Source organism: Falco cherrug, chromosome 4 (genome assembly GCF_023634085.1).
Source record: "Falco cherrug isolate bFalChe1 chromosome 4, bFalChe1.pri, whole genome shotgun sequence".
Classification (NCBI taxonomy): domain Eukaryota; kingdom Metazoa; phylum Chordata; class Aves; order Falconiformes; family Falconidae; genus Falco; species Falco cherrug.
The window spans coordinates 59225366-59245921 of record NC_073700.1 but is presented as its reverse complement, the minus strand read 5'-3'; the positions used below and the strand labels follow the sequence as shown (position 1 = coordinate 59245921).

Below are 20556 nucleotides of genomic sequence, written 5' to 3'. Positions count from 1 at the left end.
TTTAACACTTGTTCTAAGACTCATTCAGGTCAAAGGAAAGACCTTGCTCCTTCAGATGGTTTGGATTAGCCCCTTGCTTACTGGGAAGAACACTGATATTTTACTGACTAAACTATATTCAGAGCAAATCCCTGAGATGATTCAAATACTCCTAAACGTGCAGCATGCTTCATCTTTCGCAAGACCACCAAACTCCTATCTTCTGCAACAATGAAGAGGGAAAGGAAAGAAACAGAGCTTTGAGAAGCCAAGAAGACTGAATTCTGCAGATCTCAGAATGACCATGATATTTTGCTGTATAATTAACAGGAGAAGGGGAAGAAGGATACACAACAGCTACCTATATTTTAACAATTATGCAGATTCCCCACAAAACATTAATTCATTTTGTGAGTCATGCCATTCTAAACATGCAGGTTTAAAATATGCAGTTATTCTGCTAAGGCATTCCAACACTCTTGTTATAATGTTTTATGAATTTGGCTTTGGCATTTTCAGGTTCTTTAATTTGCATTCTAAAAACTGAGAATGGGAGACCAACAGCAATGTGTGCTTGGGAACTGGGCTACTGGTCTTTCATCTTGCTTATCAGGGACCTTAATCAAGATTTCACCACTTAGCCAGTTAGAGAAAGCTGTGAAAAACAACTATAATGCAGAAAAGTAATTAGTGTTGTAAAATGGCTTTGGGTCCTTGGATGAGTGACATTTCAGATTAGCATCTTGCCCTTAAATGTGAAGTCACCCTTGGGTAAATTTCAGGAATATCTATCGGCTTTATAAAATGTCCTCTGGATGTATTAAAGTCAGTATCAATGGTATTAGTAGCACAACAACAGAACAAGCCCTTCTAAAATATCTGTGCATGTTTGCACAATACTATTTTGTGCTTTGTCCATTGCAGAAACAGTATTTTAGTAATTTCAGATCAGGCAAGACTGATGTTCAATTGTGCTGCAGACATTAAGAGTACATGGGAGGACTGAGATGGATTTGAAAACATTCAAGATTGGAGTCTTAATAAAACTTTATATGGCACCAGTATGTGCCCATAATTGGAAAAGCATGAGAAATACTGTTTTTTCACAGAAGACTGCAGTTTTGTGGAAAATATGCCTTCTGTCCATGTAAAGCTATACTCACCAGAGGGGGGATATAACACCTAGCTCTATGGCAATACTTCATTCTCTGTTCGTGCAAAAGTTTGTAATTAAATAAACTCATGAATTAGATTTATGAATTAAGCTAATGCATTAACATCATCATTCCCCTGTACTCTACCAAAGAAAGAAAATAGAAGTAAAGCTCTCAACAAGACACCTCTTCCTTCATTAGGGCTATTAGGGATAGCAGTGCTAAAAAAAGGATGCTAGACAAATAATTCTGAACTGCGATGCAGCTAATGTTTCCATTATCATTATTCCCAGAGAGTGGTTATGGGCAGCACCATTCCCAGGAGTACACTGAGCCTGAAAAAGAGCTCCTGCCCATCGTCAGGTGTGTTTGTGAAGGTGCCTGATGTCTGCAATTGCATTCCCCTGTAGCTGAATTGGTGGGAGAAGTTGGAGACAGCTGTGCTGGGGGCAGCTGGGGAACATGTTTATTCAGCACTACCCTTTAACACTCTCTCTTTTCAGTACAGGTATTAAAATTGTTCCCCAATGGACATAACAGACAAGGAAAGCCAAACACGTGGAAGGATTTCATCCAGTTCCCCATTAAATTCAAAAGAAAAACTAATAACTTCAGTGATAATAGGAGTTGGACTGGAACCTACATGAACAGCATACCACAAATCATTTTATTCTCGCCAAAGCTTGTTCCAACTGCAGCGATTTCCAGCGAGAGCTGGAATCTACATCCCCCCAAACAGCTCTACTCCAGAAAATACTACATGCATTAATTCAAGCATTATTTGGTTTTCCCCTGACTAGAAAATGTAAGGCAGCAGAGGATAAAAAGAGCACATAGCTTGTGTGCAAGCACCAGCCCAGCTGCTGCTGGACCACTGTTTGCCTGTTGCTTAGCAATACTTCACTTCTCTGCTGGAAAAAAGAGTTTCAATGAGGGAATATAAACCTGATTTTTTGTTTATGGTAAAATAATGACTGATAGTGCTCCAACCACTTCTTCCAACCTCATGCTACATCACCTACTGAATGCTCTTTGGGACAAAGGTTCTAGTTTTTAATGCATAGCTATGAGCCCACTGGAGAGCCCTAAATAAAAAAAAATTATAATAACAGAGCAGCAGTGTTTGCATATTTATGAGGAGGAAAGCTGGAATAGGAATTTTATGATTGAATATTTTGGCATGGCTCTGGGCAACCAGCTCTGGCTGCCCTTGCTTGAACAGGGAGTTGGACAAGGTGATCTCCTGAGGTCCTTTCCAACCACAACCACTCCTTGATTCTGTAATTTCAGAAGCAAAATAAAGAACAGAAGGAATACAGAAATAAATAAATAAATTAAAAAAAATTAAAAAGATGCTCAGAGGGCAAGGAAGCAAAGCAAAGACACTGCAACATCTTCATGCCTCACTCACCAGTTATCCATTTAGCCTCTGGGTCATGAATTTTGAAATCATCACTGAAGAGATCTTCCACTGTTATCTTCTTCTTCTGAGACAAGCTGTTGTCTTCAACTGTAAAAGATTTGAAAACAAACTGCCATTACTTCAACTTTGAAATGTATCTGAAAATACAGCAACTGTGAATAGGGCCACGTCATATCTCATTTGGAACAGTCCACGTTAGGCATTCTGCCATGCTTAAGCCCCTTCCCATTGTCAGTGTTATAAAAGGACCATCCAGTGGGTCATGAACAGAAACCTCCTTGTTATTTATGCATGTATTCAGCAACTACAAAAAAACCAAGATGTGGTTACACACTTTCAGGCATAAACTGATCCAAAAAGATTTTTAAAGTTATGAAAACAAGCCTACAGATGTCATAGTGCTATACGATCCTGACTATTCTGAAGAATTATAAAGCTACTTAGCACTAAGACTATTCTGAAATCATCAGATAAATTTAAAAATCATAATTAAAAGTGACCAAGTTTTTATAGCTTATGTTTTTATTTCCTTAAAAACTGTCATGCAGAACCACATTTGAAAATTATTTAGCCTTAGAAGGGCTCATACGGATTACTTCAGGAATTCATAAAAAATTTTCCATGGGAATCAGACACTTGGCTGCAGGAACACTTTTGAAAAATCTGAGAGACATAACCCTAAATCCTTAGGTGTCGCATAGCTGTCCCATACTGATTTTAATTTTTAGTGAAAAGATATATGGTTTCTTTTGCAAACACGCGAATCTGGACAGCTTTTACAATGAAGAACCAGACTGTCAGTTTAAGATCCTGTAAGATCAACTTGTAATAACAAAAGTGTTCTTCATTTAGTTAATTCTTCCTCCCTCTGCTCTGTAGCACTTCCCCCCCCAAAGAAATACGTGCTGTATCTCTTCTTCCACTGTCCTTTACACGGTCCTCTCCACATTTCTCGTGATTCAGCCAGAGACTGTCCATAGATTTCTGAGACAAAGCACAAACTGAAGAAAATGCAGAACTGATTTCTTTCTGTGTATATATTATTGCTACAAGGAAATCTGTCTCATCTAGGATGTCACCAAGACTAAACGCGCTTAAGTCCAACTGAATAGAATAAAGGCACAAATTTAACCACTTGAAGTTTGCTGCAGTTAGCATCTTCCCCCATGCCACAATTATACCTTCTCATTTCTATCACCATGTCTCCACTACATAACAGTTCTCATAAACACTCCCCAGGGGCTCCTGGGACCGTAACTGAAGTGTTTATGTTGAATCAATGGATTCTTGGGCCTTACAGATGAAAAGTACATATATTTCATCACAGAACTCTACAGTGGGTACTTAGTTTATATGAAAATATTTTTTAACTTTTTCAAAGATTAAACATTTAGAGAAAAACGAAACCCAACAATTTTGATTAATATATTCCTTCTTTTCTTTTTTGCTCTTAACAGTGATTTTTTTTTTTTTTGCTATGACAAGCAATCACCTTCTATAAATAATGTTTTCAACATTCAATTTTTTGCTGAAAAAATATTTTCGTGGAAACCTTTCAGTCAGCTTTAAACACATTTGCTCTTTAATGGAACACATGAAGCCACATTCTGAGTATTTCCATAGCAGGGATGTGTGCTTCAGCATCTCTACTCACTACAGCATCCTCATGCCTGAGGCCTATTGGTATCATGCAGCCTGAGTGATCTGTAATGTTGTTTAGCGATAAACTTACACTGAACATACAGGTGATTAGAAACAGTGGAGTCAGACTCTCTGAAGCCATTTACCAGAGGAAAAAAGTCTTCTTTACTACACTAAATTGAAGCCCCTGAGCTACCTGAGATGATTGAAAATTACCTACAGTGTTTTGTTCGGCTAGAAGGTATTCCAATAGAAACTATAATTTTTACCAAATTAAATTATATTCTTCAATTTTCTTATTTGTCCAGGTCTGACTGAGCAATCACACTGCTCAATGTGCTCCCAAATACCAAGACAGATTAATATGGGTCCTCAGCCAAATCCTTATCTGTGACAGCATTATGCCAAGTTCTTCTGCATTGTTTTATTTATTAAAATGGAAAATACAGGTCAGGGGAACTCCAGGGAAATGTGCCAGCTAGTTCCCACCATGGTGCCAGGTCCCAGCACTGGGTCCCCAGGCAGACCAGGTGGTGCGGAGCAGGAGATGGGAGCACACGCACAGCCTGGGCTTACCAGGCATCACTTCCCAAACGCACCCTGAGGGCATGGATACCCTCTTTCCCACCATGAGGGCATAAGGACAGGCACCAGCAAACCTCTGTGCTGGAGATTTGGGAAGGGACAGGGTGGGAAGCCCTTCTCATTCCCTCTGTCTGTGCAGGGTGGAGACAGCAGTCCGGGAGCTGCACCACTTCCATATCTTCACAGCGCTTCAAACTCCTCCTGAGGGACAGCAGGAGGAGGGAGAGGGAGCAAGTGAAGCATGCACGCCCAGGAGCCTGCCCAAGGCATGTTGCCGAGATTCCCTTACTGCCTCCTGCAGTAATATTTCTGTAGGGTTGGGTCCTCTCTTCAGATTTGTGCGCGTGCACGTGCACACATGCATATCTATAGTTTTACGTGTCTTCATATAAATACACAAACACTGCTGGGACGGGACCCATACAGGGACCATATGCTGTGACAAGTGAGCAACCGCCAATTAGGAAAGGCTCAGTCCCACACTTTTATCGTTTGTATAAATAGCTTCACACTTTTCAAAGGTGGGTGGAATGGCAGGACTCACACACACGAAATCAAAGAACCTCAGCGTAGGCAATTGCGCGCATGTGGTGTGCTGTTGTGTAATTAAATGCAAACTTCCACCCATTACTACTTCTTTTGAAAATATTGTTCGAGAGTACCCAGGATACACAAATCATAAAGATGTTGAAATTTTATTAGGATTTTATAACATAAGACCTAAGCATTAGCTAGCAATAAAGCACTGCTACTGTAATTACAATGTCTGCTGAATGCAAAGAGCGCTGTTCTCAGTTTATGAGCTAATCTTAAAGCAGGGTGAGTGACCTGCCTCTGAGAAACCCAGAGCAGCACAGATTTCAGCCTTTCCGCAGCTGAATCCAGAGTTAAAACCTTCTTTAAAGGTTTGGCCTGCTTTGCAGAAGATTCTTGGAGAGATATATAAATCCCCTTTTCCCTCAATTATTAAATACCTTAATCATTATCTGTTCTGTTAAGCAAACCTTCCCCATTCCCCATTCTACCACTCACTCTTGCATTTGCAGGAGACTACCAAGGAGACTACCCCAGCTTTCACAGTACTGGGAAATGCCACCATCGTGATGCAAGTTATGGGTCCAGTTAACCACTTTTCTTTGCCTGAACATGGACCACAAGCCTGCATGCTGCACTCCATCCCATACATGTCCCAGATTACTCTCCGTAGGGATCACATGATGTGCAGTGCTGGGTTTACAGCATCTCTGCTTTGCATGCCTTGGTATTGCACTGCGAAACAGGCCTTCGAACCAACAGCAAATACTTAGAGAATAACGGTTTCCCACACAGGGAAAGGGCCAAGATAGACAGGAATAAGTAAGGCATTCAGAAGTAAAATGCAACAGGTTATTTGTACTGGTATGACAGTGTCAGTCTCGATGCCAACATTCTTAAAAGAAGGAAGACTTAAAAATATTACCAACTTAAAAATAATATTAAAAGTATTTTCAGGCATTGTGCTTTGCCCATGCCAGACTGCATCACCCCACCTGAGACATTTCCAGTGAAGAGGGTTTTTTTTTTGTTTTTTCCTGATGTCAGTCTTGCACTTGGCAGTAGCTCCCCATGAACATAGAAAAAACTGCTTCACTTCCTTCCTTCACTGTCCTGTCCCTTCATTGCATCTTATTCCAATATCCATCACTTATTTTTCAGTTTGGCTACCAAAGGATAAACATTCCTTCTTCCAGTGCACTATTTGATGGCAGGGAAATTCAGATTCTGCATCTCCTTTCAGACAGGCTCCTCCATCTCCCCTACTCCTACCTTGTCAGAATGTGCTATCCCCAGCCAGGATTATCAATGTAATATGTTTTACGTTTGTCAAACCAGCCTCAGTGTCTGGCTTAGCACTGGCTGGTGGGAAATGCTTGCCAAACGAGCCTGCTGTTACCCCCTGCCACAGCATGTCCTCATAACAAGCTCCAGGGCCAGTGGCCCAAACGAAGACTGAAGTCGGCTGCTACCAAGCCACAGCAGCAACCTAAGCTATCTATTTTACCCTTTGCAGAGTCACACCATGAAGCAGTCTGGATGCATATTAAAAACAGAAGCAGTACTGAGCTCAGAGTTTTTGTATTTGCATGTAGGGGACAGTTCTGAAACACCAGCAGGGGAAGAAACAACCCAAATCCAGTTTACCAGCAGATCAGGTAACTGGAAATCTCAAAAACCATGAATGGAAATTCTAGCATGGAAAATAACTTTGCATATTCCTAAATATTAAGCACTCTTTAACTGTGCTGCTTGGACTTGTTGCTAAGTACATACTAACACCCGTGTGATTTGTGTGTATGCATGTGTGTGCATACATACCCCAAACACTTTGTGTGTGCATATATTTCTATGAAAATACAAAAATTAAACACAAATACACTTGTGAATTTTATTTATAACTGAATGTGGGTATTTCACATTCCTACTTCATGCTACGTAAAATAGAATGTCATCACAATAACCCATATTTACTTGTATCTTCCTACATTAGAGAACATTAACTCCAGGGTCTCAATACCTTTTCTGCCTAGGTAGTTATCTGGACTACTGCATATAGATACTGCAGTATCTATAGTCATAATAGTCGTTAGTGGATTTACATGTGATTTTCTTTATGGAGAAATGGGAGCAGAATTCAGGAGAATTCCTAAATGAGGTCTACAGTGGAGCTCAGAATTGAATTCAGAGCTGATAATCCTCACCAGATATCAACCTTATAAAGAAATCATTCTTACAGATGGTCTTGTAAAAGGAAATATTTGTGACTTTGACTGTATTTAGGACTGAAAAAAGCTATTTTTATGTTTCTCCCTATGTATCTATCTATACAGAATCCTGCTCTTCAATGGAAGTGTCACTCATTATCTCCTCTATGCAGTGCAAGTCACCAACAGCTTCTTGAAGCCCACAGGTATGGGTTAAGGAACCTGCGCTTCAGCCTGCATTTTTGAAAAGTCTGGGACTGCACTTCTCTAAAACAGAAGGCAACATTTCCGCACATAATGCGTAAGGGTTGATATTTTTCACTGCAAGTACATGGTGCCTGATTTGAGTACGGTCCACAGACCACACCCCAAAACATCTCAGAGATGAACTGCACTGCCCAATAGTATTGAATCTGAACCCTAGCAAAGGTAATGTAAAAATGATCCTTAATTATGTTTACCCTTAATTAACTTAATTGCTTAAATACTTAATTACTCTGGCATGACAATGTGCTACTTACATTTCCATTGAAAACTTCAGGATAGCATGAAATAAACTGGACATGGAATCATGATAAATAAAAAAAGGATAACGTAGTGATTCACATGCTATGAGCTAGAAATTTCTACCACACAACTTCCACCTCATTTTTTCCACTTCACCATCCTTTGCTCTTCCATTTCCTACGGTTTTGTTTCTCCCTCGTGTCCATTCCCCTCCTCAGCTCTGTGCTCTTTGCTCTGTTGTCCCCTAGAATCCCTCGCATGTACTCATTCAAGAAGGAGCCCCTTTTCCTCTCCTCTATGTCCTTCTGCAGATGATATTCTGCCTTCTCCTGTGTTTTGTAGCTCCTCACCCTTTCAGACACTGACTTCTCTTTTCTGTGTCTTGTCTCTCACTTGTTTGCCTTCTCATATTCAGATCACAATCTTCTCAGAGCCACACAAGCACGTTATTTCTACGCCATAAGTAGGCACAGAAATTTACAGGGCTGTATAAATATGTAATAATCAATAATCATAATGATACCACATTAAAATTCAAGCCTACAAGCTCAGCAGCTATTGTAAGAGAAGTAATTTACAGAGGTTACATGCACAGAACTTTGCTGAAGCTTGGTAAGGGTATTAATGCAAAGAATCCCTTCTTGGGAAGTTACTAATTATTTGCTGTCGTTAAGTGCTATCTGACACACAGTTATCTGGAATTGCTTTGTAAAGCTGAAATACTATAGTCTGATCAAAAAAAGTCAATCCAGATGAATGGGATGGGAGTCACATGCCTAAGTATAGGCATCTGATGCCATTTCAGATGGTCTGGGTCTGGGATATGCCACCCACCTGGGTTTGCTGCTCCATGTGGCTGAACTTCCGGAAGTTCTGCGACCTGACTGACTGCTCTATGCAGATGTTTCTCATACCCTGGCACATCTAAAATTACACTCCCCATCCATGTTTAGGCCACCAAGGTTCAGGCTTGTACCTTCAGCTCAACAGCCCTGATCTTTGAATTGAAGTGTAAATCTCTAAAACAATCTACCTAAGAATGGCCTTGAACTCAGTGTCACACCAAGATAAAGAACAGGAAGGATGATTCCTTTGATGTTGGCTTTGCAGTCAGTTTGCAATCCCTTTACCCTTGGAAGTGTAAAATTACAGATGAAAAACAGAATGGAAGTGAGTTAAAGGTTATAAATACCTGGTGTCAGGAGTATAACAGAGGTGACAATCAGGGAGCAGATAACAAGAATAACAAGTAAGGCAATTGCAATTCCTTTCCAGTTTCTTTGAGGAGGATTACTCCCCACCAGCTCCTAGAAACATGAAAGGAAAGTGAACATTTAGAAAAGGCACTTAGACAAGGAAACAAACAGCAGAACCCAAACAGCAATGTACATCCGCAGAACGACAACATGCACCCTGCGACCATGGTGGGTGAAGCCTGTCAGCCAAATACAATTCATGCTGTTAGAATATGTTGTGTTATTAACTGAATCCACGCCAAATCATATTGTGCAACGAATAAACGCAAGGCACCCATAGGATATACGGTAGTGAAACCCACACTCCCCATCACCTCCTTGCATACAGGCACCAGCCACCCCCACCAGCACCGATCCAAACTCACTTATCAAAAGCCAATTTCCTACCAACCCTCATCAAGTCTGGGAATAAAGAGCTTTACTGTAACTTTCAAGAGACTTTTATAATAAGATGCCAGAGAAGAATACAGGAAGATAAATAATTCACAGGGGCATGTATGGAGATAAAAATCAATAAGGATATCCCCATGGTGAATTCTCCTGCCATCCCAGAAAACATCACATCTCCTCAGGCCACCTTGCATGCATTCATTCGCAGGCTGGTAGGTCTGAGAATGTGAAGACAGGCTTCATGTCTAGCACATACATTAAATTTAATCACATCCTTGAAACTTTAGAATAAAAGCTCCATCACTATTCACTGATTAGCTTTGACTTCACTGTGGTTGTACCATATGTTCTGTCTACGATGTATACAGCACCCTTGCTCTCGAGACTGAGGCTTTTATGAAGTGCTGTGTTCGCATTCACATGATCTTAAATATTTATTGCACTTTATCCCTTTCATGCTTTTTGCTGGATTCCCCTTAGCACTGTGCATTAAATGCGATTTCATGCACACATTGAAGCATCCCCAGGAATTGTATGAAATATCAGCACACTCCACTTTCCTGGAAAGCTGAATTCACTCAAGGGATCTGGCCTCACAGCCAGAACAACTCTGGATGTTCCTCCTTCTCATTTACCTCACCAGGTTAGAACTTTTGCCTTATTTCTTTGATTATGAGGGAAGGAGGGTCTAAGACAGACCTGCTGGTACCTCTTTAAAAGATTCTTCTTTTTTTCTTTTTTAATTTTATCAGGAAAACAAAAAGCTTTATAATAGACTGAGTTCTGTAATTCAGAGAAAGTGTTTCACTCACTGTAACTTTTTCTTATACACAGCAAAATGACTTGAACAGGGAGGTCAGGAAAACCTCACAGTTTTGATTTCAGAAAATGCTGGAAAATATTTTTCAGCCTTTCCAAATCAAGAATCCATTTCACAGAAAAAGATAATGTTGAGACTCTCTTCCTACATGTTTGGGGATGAATCCATTACAAAGGCTATAAAACTGCAGTGGAAAGCCAGGTTTGATGCACTGAACATCTGAGGTAGCATCTGTATTTCATTATTTATTCTAGTTCTGGAGAAGACACAATGGTTCCCTTCCTTCTGGCAAAAAGGGGTAGAAGTTAGCACCCACTCTCTGCCTTGCCTTCCTCTCATTTGCATTTGGCTTTCTATTTAAAATGAAAAATAATTAGAAGGAACAAATGTATAGTTTATTACTCTCACTGCAGAAAGATCTGAAAAGTAGGTCAGGAGCCTTGAGAAATGCAACTTTGCCAACAAGCAAACAGAAAGAATACAAATACGTGCATTTTTATAATGTCTTCACCCTAAGCACGAATACAAATGTTAATTAATTTTTTGTATTCCAACACCTTTTTTAGGAAACTGTTATGGTCTCCATTTTTCAGGTGATGCAAATAGGCTCAAAAGAGATTCTGTGACTTTCCCAGGGTTATGCACAAACTGAGAAATAAAGCCAGGAAAAGAATCCAGGGCTTTTCAGTAAGTGACAGAAATATTCTTCCTCTCACAGCAGAGCACAGTGGGACCTAGAGGGGTGACAGGAGAATTGGGGAGATGCAGCTGAGAAACCACAGCGCTTCTACCCAGCCAAGTCCTAACAGTGTCCAAGGACAGAGGAAAGACACAGCTTTACAGGTCTGATGGCAACAGTCAATTCCTGAAAATAATCTCACAACTCTCTTCCCCTTGAATGTCAGAAGTTTTAAAATTGAACAACAACAAAAAAAAGTTCATGGACTTTAATTAGATGTACAAACCCAGATGTAGTTCAAAAGCTTAATAAAACCTTGCATTAAGTGAGGTTTCCTCATCCATGAATCCATGAGTCCCAGTGTGATAGAAATCCACAGACATGCTTAAGTTTTCAGCACATTAATACTTCCCCTGAATCCATTATCACATCATAATCCATTCATTCTTCAAGCATCCAATCAATATTTGAGCAAAAGAACAACAAAGACTGGGAATTTCTAGTGTATCAAGAGGAGGAAAACTATTCAAGATCCCAAGTTTGGGGTTTAATACACTGCAAGGAAGCAGAAAGGAATGTTTTCACTTTATTTTCAAAATCCCATCAGGAAATTTCCCCTGATAAAAAGCAAGAAAAGACAAATGGCATTTCAAATAAATGTAAACAGCTTTATTCTGCACAGGTTTGGAAAGCAGCTTTTTTGTTCTCCTCAGTCATTTGAAGTCTCTTTCGATGGAATCACCACCAAACTGCTGCACACACACGTATGTGATAGCACCACCTCAGAGCTTTCCTATCTATTTTTCTGTTAATTCCAGAGAGATGTTGCTCTGTCACTGCGACCAGCTTTTACTTCCAGGAGATTTCAGCCTCACCACCGGTCCACGATACCCCATGCCCTCGGCAGCCAGCTCCCACCCTTTTACAGGGGTTCCCACCAGCGGACACATGGTCACCGTGCCCAGGAAAGCCTCTGTGCTTGGGACTGAAGCCAAGCAGGTGTTTAATTAAGCCCTAGGCAGGTACAAATCCAAGCACATAAATAACGTTCTTGAAGTGGCACCTCAAAAGGTTTGTCTCCAGCACAGCACAAAGCTTTAGTTTGCCCATTCCCGCACGATCCCAGCTCACCGAAGCAAACAGAGATCTAAACCAGCCGGCAGGCAGATACCCTTCGTGAACCACGGCTGTTAATCCTAAAAGAACCGCTTTGGATTTAATGCTGAAATCTGAGCATAGTGCACAAATGGATATAAACCAAATGCACAAAGTTTCTACTCTGATGAAGTGATTCTACTGAAAATAACATAAAAGGGAACGTTAAAACAAAGGCAGTCACCGGCAGGAGTCACCTGCTCTCGGCTTCTCATGAAGAACGGTGCCTGCACGACCTCTGCAAGCAAGCTAAAGCCCTGCAGCCTGTTTTTTTTTCTCCTTTTTTCTTTTGCTGCTAGCTTTCCAGCCCCTTCTTTCTCTTACATAAAACCTTAATTGTTTTTGGATTAGGAAAGTAAAACAGATGTTACCACAGGTTTTAACATAAGCACACTTCATTGATGCTGCGTATGAAAAACTGTAAATGTTATCGCTTTCATCTTCATTTCTGATTGAAAAATAACCCTAACCACCTGTGAAGTTGACTTTGAAGCCATAAATCCAGACATCTACAGTATTTTAAGACTCTAAAATACACATCTGTGATGACATATTTTCCTGCCTGTGAAAGAATCACTGTACTGACATGTTACGGATGAAGGCTGGATGTGCTCCAATCCAAGATGCTGTCAACAAAATTATTTCTGGCATGTTTATTTGAAACCTGCCAGAAGTCTGCCAGCACAGTGGCCATATTACAATAATGTAATAGCTTCTTAAAACAAAAGTTTCATCAAGCACAGCTTTTGGGTTTTAATAGCCATGTCTATAGTGCTAAATGAAAGCAAGACAATATGGACAACGCTTGTCAAGTATTGGCATTATTTAATTAAAGCTGTATGCCCTGGACCAAACTCTCTGAAGTATCAACAGTGGGGTGGTGATGGTGGGCCTCTTTGTCTTTTTCAACATGGAGTTGCCACTTCTGTGCAATACCAACAAAATCTAGGTGTGTTATAAATATTCGCATTCCAGATCCATGCGCTGTACGTGAGGGCCTTTGCTGGGCCAGGTGACACTGGGCCATGGCTGGGGACAGGAGACTGAGCTGTCATCTCAGGTACAGCAGTGAAAGCAGAAAGAAAAAGAAACCCCAAGAAATTAATGGTCTGAAACAATGGCAGGATGGGGTTTATAGCAGTAGCTTTGCACGATTTCCACGCTTGCCATTCTTGCAAGCTCTGCTTCTTGATTTTTTTTTTGTTTCTACATTTTGACTAAATAACCTGAAATACTACACTCATAAACACACTAAATGAAAAAAATAATCTAGCAAGCTTCTTAACATACATGTAATCAAAAAATATGTATTCTGCCTTCACCTACCTTGTTCTGAATTAAAACTTTTGCCTGGTGATGCAACAGTGAGTGCAATGACTCTGGCAAGTCAGCTCACCAATTTCAGAACATGGTGCAGAATAAAAACTATGCTGAGGAATTAAAGTACAGGAACACACTTGTCCCTGGCAAAAGCTCCTATGATGTTCAGTGGAAAAATAATTTCACTGTTAATTAGTTCTTTACAATACAAAATTGCTGCAGATTATAACTGCTAAACAGTACAACAAAGGAGATAAAGAGTAGGTAACCCATATGGTTAGATTATTAGACTTGTGTTGCAAAAAAGAAATATTAATTGCAATGACAATGGCAGTAAACTAGATGCATTGCAGTGGTTACAGCAGGAGGTTCTCTGAGACCTCTGGTTATTGTGATCGATACTGCCTCACTGTCTCATTGCAGTCCTCCGTCTGCCTGGATCCTCTGCTGTTCTCCTGCCTTAAATTTAGGATGGAGGTTCTTTGTGGGCAGGAGTCATTTTTTGTACCCTGCCTGGCACAGTGGAAACCTCAATCACTAAAGAACTTTAGCAGTATCGTAACACGGATAAACAATAATAAGCATGTAACTGCATCCTCCTCATCTCCGAATTCAAGCTGAGTTAGTTTTGTCCAGGGCTTTTTATTTATTAACTTTCCTCTCCTCCCCACTCGCCTCCCTCCCCTCTTGCTGCTGCAGACCACCCTGAGCTGTGCTCCAGCTGAAGTGTGATGCTGAATATCAATCAGCTTGCAGATAAGACTCAGAGCCTGAGCCTGAGGCTACAGTAAACTCAGTTGTTCAGATGCTAAAGGTGACACTTTAGAGCCAGAGGATTAAAAACTTGGTCTGTTTTTATAAATGAGGCATGGCATGTATGTGGACTTTCCTGCAAGGCCCCAAGAGAAAGATTCAGAGGGATGAAACCATCCTGGCTGTTGCGGTGATGAGAGACAACTACGTTATGTTTTCCTTCCTTCTCTGATGATAATAAATGCTTTTAGTGATAGGGAGCAATGACTTAGTAACATTTAACATCTTCACTGTCTACTCCTCAGCACCATGAGAAAAATCTTTTACCCTGCACACAAGGCAACACATTATACTGCCTTGCATTTCTGGGAGGCTCTTTTATGAATGCCCTAAAGCCACTCCTTTTGGCCCTGTAGCTCCATCTGCGCTCACAATTTTCTGCAAAGTGCACATACGCAAATGTTTTGAGGTTGGGCATTAATGGAGGGTTTGGGAGCGAACGAGGAGAACACTGTATCTGTAACACTCAGCTCTCTGTAAAAAATAGACCTTGCATCTTTTATGCTTTGATAGAGCTTTCAGTCTTACAAGTTTCTATTACAAAGCCAGCAGAAGAAAATGAATGCCATCTGCACCTTACACCTAAGCGTTACCTTTAACAAATGACGATTCTCCCACATTTTTAGAGCAGAAGGCATCAGATCCTCAGCTAGCATTGACCGACACAGATCACTGGCTCCACTGGAGCAAAGCCAGTCTGTGTCAGCTACGAGTGAAACCCACTGCTACTTCTAAATTTTAAAAAAGAAAAATATCTGTAAAAAGATCTAGATACAGTAATATCTGGAATTCCTAGCTGTACTGGTATTGCAGAAATAGATACTTAATAACTTCCCATTATTTTTATAAGCATTATGATGAAACAGTTTTGGATCACCTCCAGACCTGGCAGCACTAAAATATTCATTTAGTATCTCTATATTTTGAACTGGCATCTGACATGACTTGTGTACCTAACTACAGTAACCACATTGCAACATCCTCCTACCCCCTTATGATGTAGAAATAAGCAGTGCTGCTGTTTGAAGCATTCCCAAATTATTCCTAGTGCTTAGGGACAGAGCGAGTAGATGGTATTTCCAAAATAAGTTAGAAGTTGGCAATGTGGACACTGAAATCCTGCCTAGTTCTCAAGATGACAAAAATTCAAGCTGTGAACACCAGCTGGACCTGTTGCACTAAGAGTGGCTCCAGCCAAGGGCATGGCCATCTTTTGACCCATGTCCAGGAAAAGGGAGATGGCCATACTGTACATCTGTATGGCACATGACATATGTGATTAGAGATACTTTTAGACGAGAACTGTGGTGATCTTATGTAATGTCATTTTATTGATCTTCTTCATTTTCCCACCATCAGTTTGGTTCATTCATCTGTGCTAACCTAGATGTTTTTACAGCACCTGATGCATCGGGACTGTGAACCCTCACAGGGGCCCTTAGCTGCTCCTGTAATTCAAGTCATAATTAAAGATGCATTCCCAACAGTGACAGATCCCATAAACCCAACAGCATTTCTTTATTTCAGTGTTTGATACAAGCACACACATTCATCCACTAAAACAGAAACAAATCATCTCCTAGGGTGAAATATCTGCCATGGCACCAGTAAAACCTGGTTTGACACTTAGGATTTTATTACATGAGAGTCTGTGTGTTCATCAAACCCATGAAAAAGCTTGGCAAACCCCAAAGACACAGATAATATCACTGATTCCAGGACCCCTTTATGCCACAGCCCTTGCTCAGCTCCAGTCTTCCCACTATGATGCTCTGACAGCCTGGGTCCCTCCAAACCGAGCCACAACACACACATGAGCCTTGAAAACAGTTCATACGCATGCAGAAAGCATCTGCAAAGGTGATACTGCCAAGGCATACCAGGATGACATCTCTCTATTTCTTGAAGAATTATGCTCTCAAGAAATGGGAAAAGAAGCTTCTCTGCAAGATTTCAGAGCTTGGCAAAACCACCTCTCAGTTTTGTCGCCTCCCCCAATTCCAATGAAATGCCATTCTGCTTACATTTGTAAAAAGGCAATTACAATTTTTAGTGAAACTATATTGCAGAAAAAAAGAAAATATCATTCAATTTATGACTCTGAACACCAGGGAAGAATCTGTGATAAGGAAAGTAGTGAGGTGTTTAATCTCCCTGGGTAGAAAGACAGCATTAGAAATTCTGTTTAATATTATATTCTACTAACTCCTAGGTGTTTTTTTCTGTAATCTAGTTTGTAAATAATTTGTTTCTAAATGGTAGAGGAAGGAAAACATGATGTGAACAAAATCTAATTCCTAAATAATTTGTTTGGGAACAAGGTGAGAAAGAGCTGTGAAAACAGCCAATTTTTGAGGTCACAGCACTGCAGAGACAGTGAGAAGAGAAACACAAAAACCATGTGTACAGCAGGGGGGAAGAAAACAGGTTTATCAATTTCATTTTGCACTCTCCTGAGGTGTCCATCAAACTCAGGATGCAAAAATTGCACTGCGTGGTAAGAAAGAAAAAATTACCTCACCAGGTTACTTGCAAACACTTCTGTGATAGAGTAATTATTATATGAATTCATGTGTGAATTAAAGCAGCTGGGGGCCAGGGGATGGTCACTCTTCCATTGGTCCACATACGTGACTCTCATTAACATGCAGCAAAGCTTCATGCCTAGAATCATAGAATCGTTTAGGTTGGAAAAGACCTTTAAGATCAAGTCCAACATTAACCTAGTGCTGCCTAGTCCACCACTAAACCATGTCCTTAAGTGTACAACCTCCCATGCCAACCACCATCTAGCATTACTTTCTGAAACACATCAACTGCTTTTTGTTCAAAATGCATCTTTCTTGTCATCACTTCTTACTGATGAACTGAGACATCCACAATCCCACTAAAGATGATGGTGTATTGAGGATTTCAAATGAGGTCCCTGGCTGGCATGAGGGCTGCAGTGTGATGGCTCCTGAAGGTCCTACAGCTGTGGGAACAGTTGGTCAAACCAGGTCAGAGACAGCATTGATCCCTGAGTCCTGGAGTTCCATGGGCAGGTGAGGGACATGGACAGACCGAGGGGTAAGAGGATGGCATAGATGGCACTGCAGGGTGGAGGAGGCTGCAGTGCCAATTTAGAACTTTTTGCAGGGAAAGAACATCTGATCAGAGCCCATAATAATGGGATTTCAAAAGTAATGAAAATTACCTGAACCTCCATGATAAGACACAACATAAAATGCTTTTACATACTGAACAAAGAAAAATGTCCAAACAAACAAGCATGTTATGATAAAATCTATTTTGTGTGCTCACTAAAACCCTCTATAAATCTAGTAAAGAACCAGTAAAAATCATGTATTTCTGCCCTCCGTGGGACACGAGCAATGTGTGTTTTACATGACAGTTGAGTTCAGGAAAAAAAAAAAAAAATCCTTCAAATAAGCCAGTAGGATCTCACAAGAGACAGAAGTTCATCCCCATTTCAAGCCAGAACTTGCCCTTACTGAGGTCAATAACAACATTTTTAGTAGCATGCCTGAGTCCTTTAATCTTTTCCATATATCATCGTTAATCAGATTATGGTGCTGGACACTCAAGCATCTGAGTGTCCTATTAAAATCAAAGTACAGTGTACGTGGCATGTAAAACGCAAACTCTAGAGTTATTCTGGATGCTAAAATTCACGGATTATTTTTATACATCTCTAACACAACTTTTATTTCAAGCACCAGTCATTCACTGTTTTGAAAAATGCAAGTTGTTTGATGTATGGATGTTTCAAAGACAACGCACTTGCATTATTCATCACTGTAGCAATAGTTATATTAAGATGCTACCTATCTTACAATTTTACCTTCAAGAGGATCTTCATTTTCTATTGTTTCTAGGATCAAGTCATATTTTATTTGCGGGTCTCTAATGCTGTTTCCATCTGTAGTAGGTAGTCAAGATTTTAATGAAAATTAGAGAAGGAATATTCTTCTCTGATACAAGTTTTAAAGATGTTGAGCAATGGAAAAACAATGTGGAATTGTGGGCCTGTGTTTTACAAATGCTTTTAAATGAAAAGACGTTAGCAGGCCTTGGAGTAGGATGCAGTATGAAGGCTTTTCTCTCCCAGCTAAGCCCCCTTCTCCTCAGCCTGTACAACCAAGTTCTTTTTGTGTGGTCTCTCTCCCCTTCTTCTCATCTCCTCAATCGTTCATTTTTAGTTTCATAAGTAAACACAAATCAGTAAATAAAGCAGACCAAAATCTGTTCTCCCGTCTCAAGAGCAATTGGCAGAGCACATCTCTCACCCACAACAGCCAAACGCTCTGACACTGCAGTGCAGCATGATCATGTCACAACTTCTTTACCAAAACAGCCCCTGGCCCACCTGGACCCTAGGCTTTGCTGCAGCATCCGCGGGACAGTCCTGCTAGTGATGGGCTAACACCGTCTGGGAGCACACTAACAAACCACACCAGTAATGACCTATGCTTGGTCCTCTGCAACCTTCAGGCCACTTCAAATGCAGCTCTTAACGCCACCCGAATCCCAGATCCTAAACCTAAGCTACGGTCCCCAACCCACCCACAGTTCTCCAGTTCTTACTCTTAAGGAAAATCATTCGCTTGAGCTCGAACCGTTGCTCGCACAGAAGCAAGGAGCAAGGGACACAACAGCAAAAGGATGGCTGTCTTTCCCAGGTTTATAATGTTAATTCTTTCCTTCTGGCTGGCAGCAGCCTGCCTGACTTCCATGCGTGGTGCTTGGATGGTGAGGCAGGGAGCAGAGCCCACAGGCTGTGAGACTGTCCTCAGAATAGCTGGGAGACATCTCAGTTCCTCAACTGGGATGTGCTTGGGCTTTTCTCAGCTATTCTTGAACCAGAAACCACTTCACGGATATCCTGATTTGATGTTCATGAAGTTTAAAAAAACCCCAAACAGTCTTAATTCTCCCTGGCCCTTGTCCAGCTCTAGCTGAGGAAAACTGTACTTCAAAGAATTCTTCGAAGGGTGCTCGGGCTTCTGGTGTCCAACACCAGCGGGCTGGCTCAGCCCCGAGCACTGCTGTCAGGCAAAGTGACTCCAAAGTCTCCAAAGGTTTAAAAGTCTTATGCTTGGTCTGTTTTAATTGATTTCTATTTTTACTAGGGTTCTCACAGCACATTACAAAGAGCTTTGCGAAGTCATTTGTTTTCATTTTCAAAATTTTCTGGGCGGCAGTGAACACAACCAGCAAACAGTAAGTGATTTTTCCTTGGGAAAGCAAGACACCAACTTTCTTTCCTATACTGAGCTATGTTAACCACGGCACACCACCACAGGAGCATGGCTCCTTCTATGAAAAGAACATTTTTCTTGCTCATTTTTCATTTGAAAGAAATACCCTTAATTCAATACAAACCCAAGACTCAGTAAGTGAATTACAGAATGGAACTGAGACAGCCACAATCCCACTAAATAAATAAAATAAATAAATAAATAAAGCAAGCAAAACTGACTGACACACAAATTGCAATTTTTTTCTCCTAGAAGATCTATTCCACTGGGGTCACTGCCACCCAGCAGCAAAGCCACTGCATTATCATGATCATTTTTTATCTCCCTGCACAATTCATGTCAGCATCTAAACAGCATTGATAAAAGTATCTCTTCTCCTGCATCATGCTGCTGGTTTATCTGTCTGCTTTTCACTGGCTTCACGCTGGAAAGTTTCCGCTGTAATCAAAACTCCTCTTTTAATTTTGGGACACACTCACTTCTGACGTCAAAAGTGAGAGACAGTGGGTTAGACAGGTACCCTCTGTATTTGAGACTGAAGTTAAATGTAAGGTTATCATATTGATTTAAACACGCTGTAGGATTTGAAAAGAGAAAAATCACCCAAGCAGACGCAATCACTTGTGTGTGGCAGTTTCATTGCATCCCGTGAAAAAATGCTCCAGAGATGGGAAGGAAAAAGGCAAGTGACCAAGAAAGGAGTTTCTTCTCCACACCTCACCAGCCTGTTACTCTCCCAAGGAGCAGGGTTTGCCTTCTGAAATTAAGGGGTTTTAACAGACCCAGCAGGCAGAGACAGCCACGTCCACATTTCCCTATGGTGCTAAGCAGA

The 20556-nt window shown here is 40.8% G+C and overlaps 1 protein-coding gene across 4 annotated transcripts in view; it reads right to left on the bottom strand.

Moving 5' to 3' along the window:
* The window catches only part of DPP6 (dipeptidyl peptidase like 6), a 572381-nt gene that overhangs the window by 172844 nt on the left and 378981 nt on the right, over positions 1 to 20556 (bottom strand). For all 4 annotated transcript variants that reach the window (XM_055709074.1, XM_055709073.1, XM_055709075.1 and 1 more), the window contains exons 2-3: positions 9223 to 9337; positions 2545 to 2643 (exon numbers count right to left, since the gene is read on the bottom strand). In XM_055709074.1, the coding sequence (XP_055565049.1) occupies positions 2545 to 2643; positions 9223 to 9337 (214 nt within the window). The remainder of the gene's footprint in view (positions 1 to 2544; positions 2644 to 9222; positions 9338 to 20556) is intronic.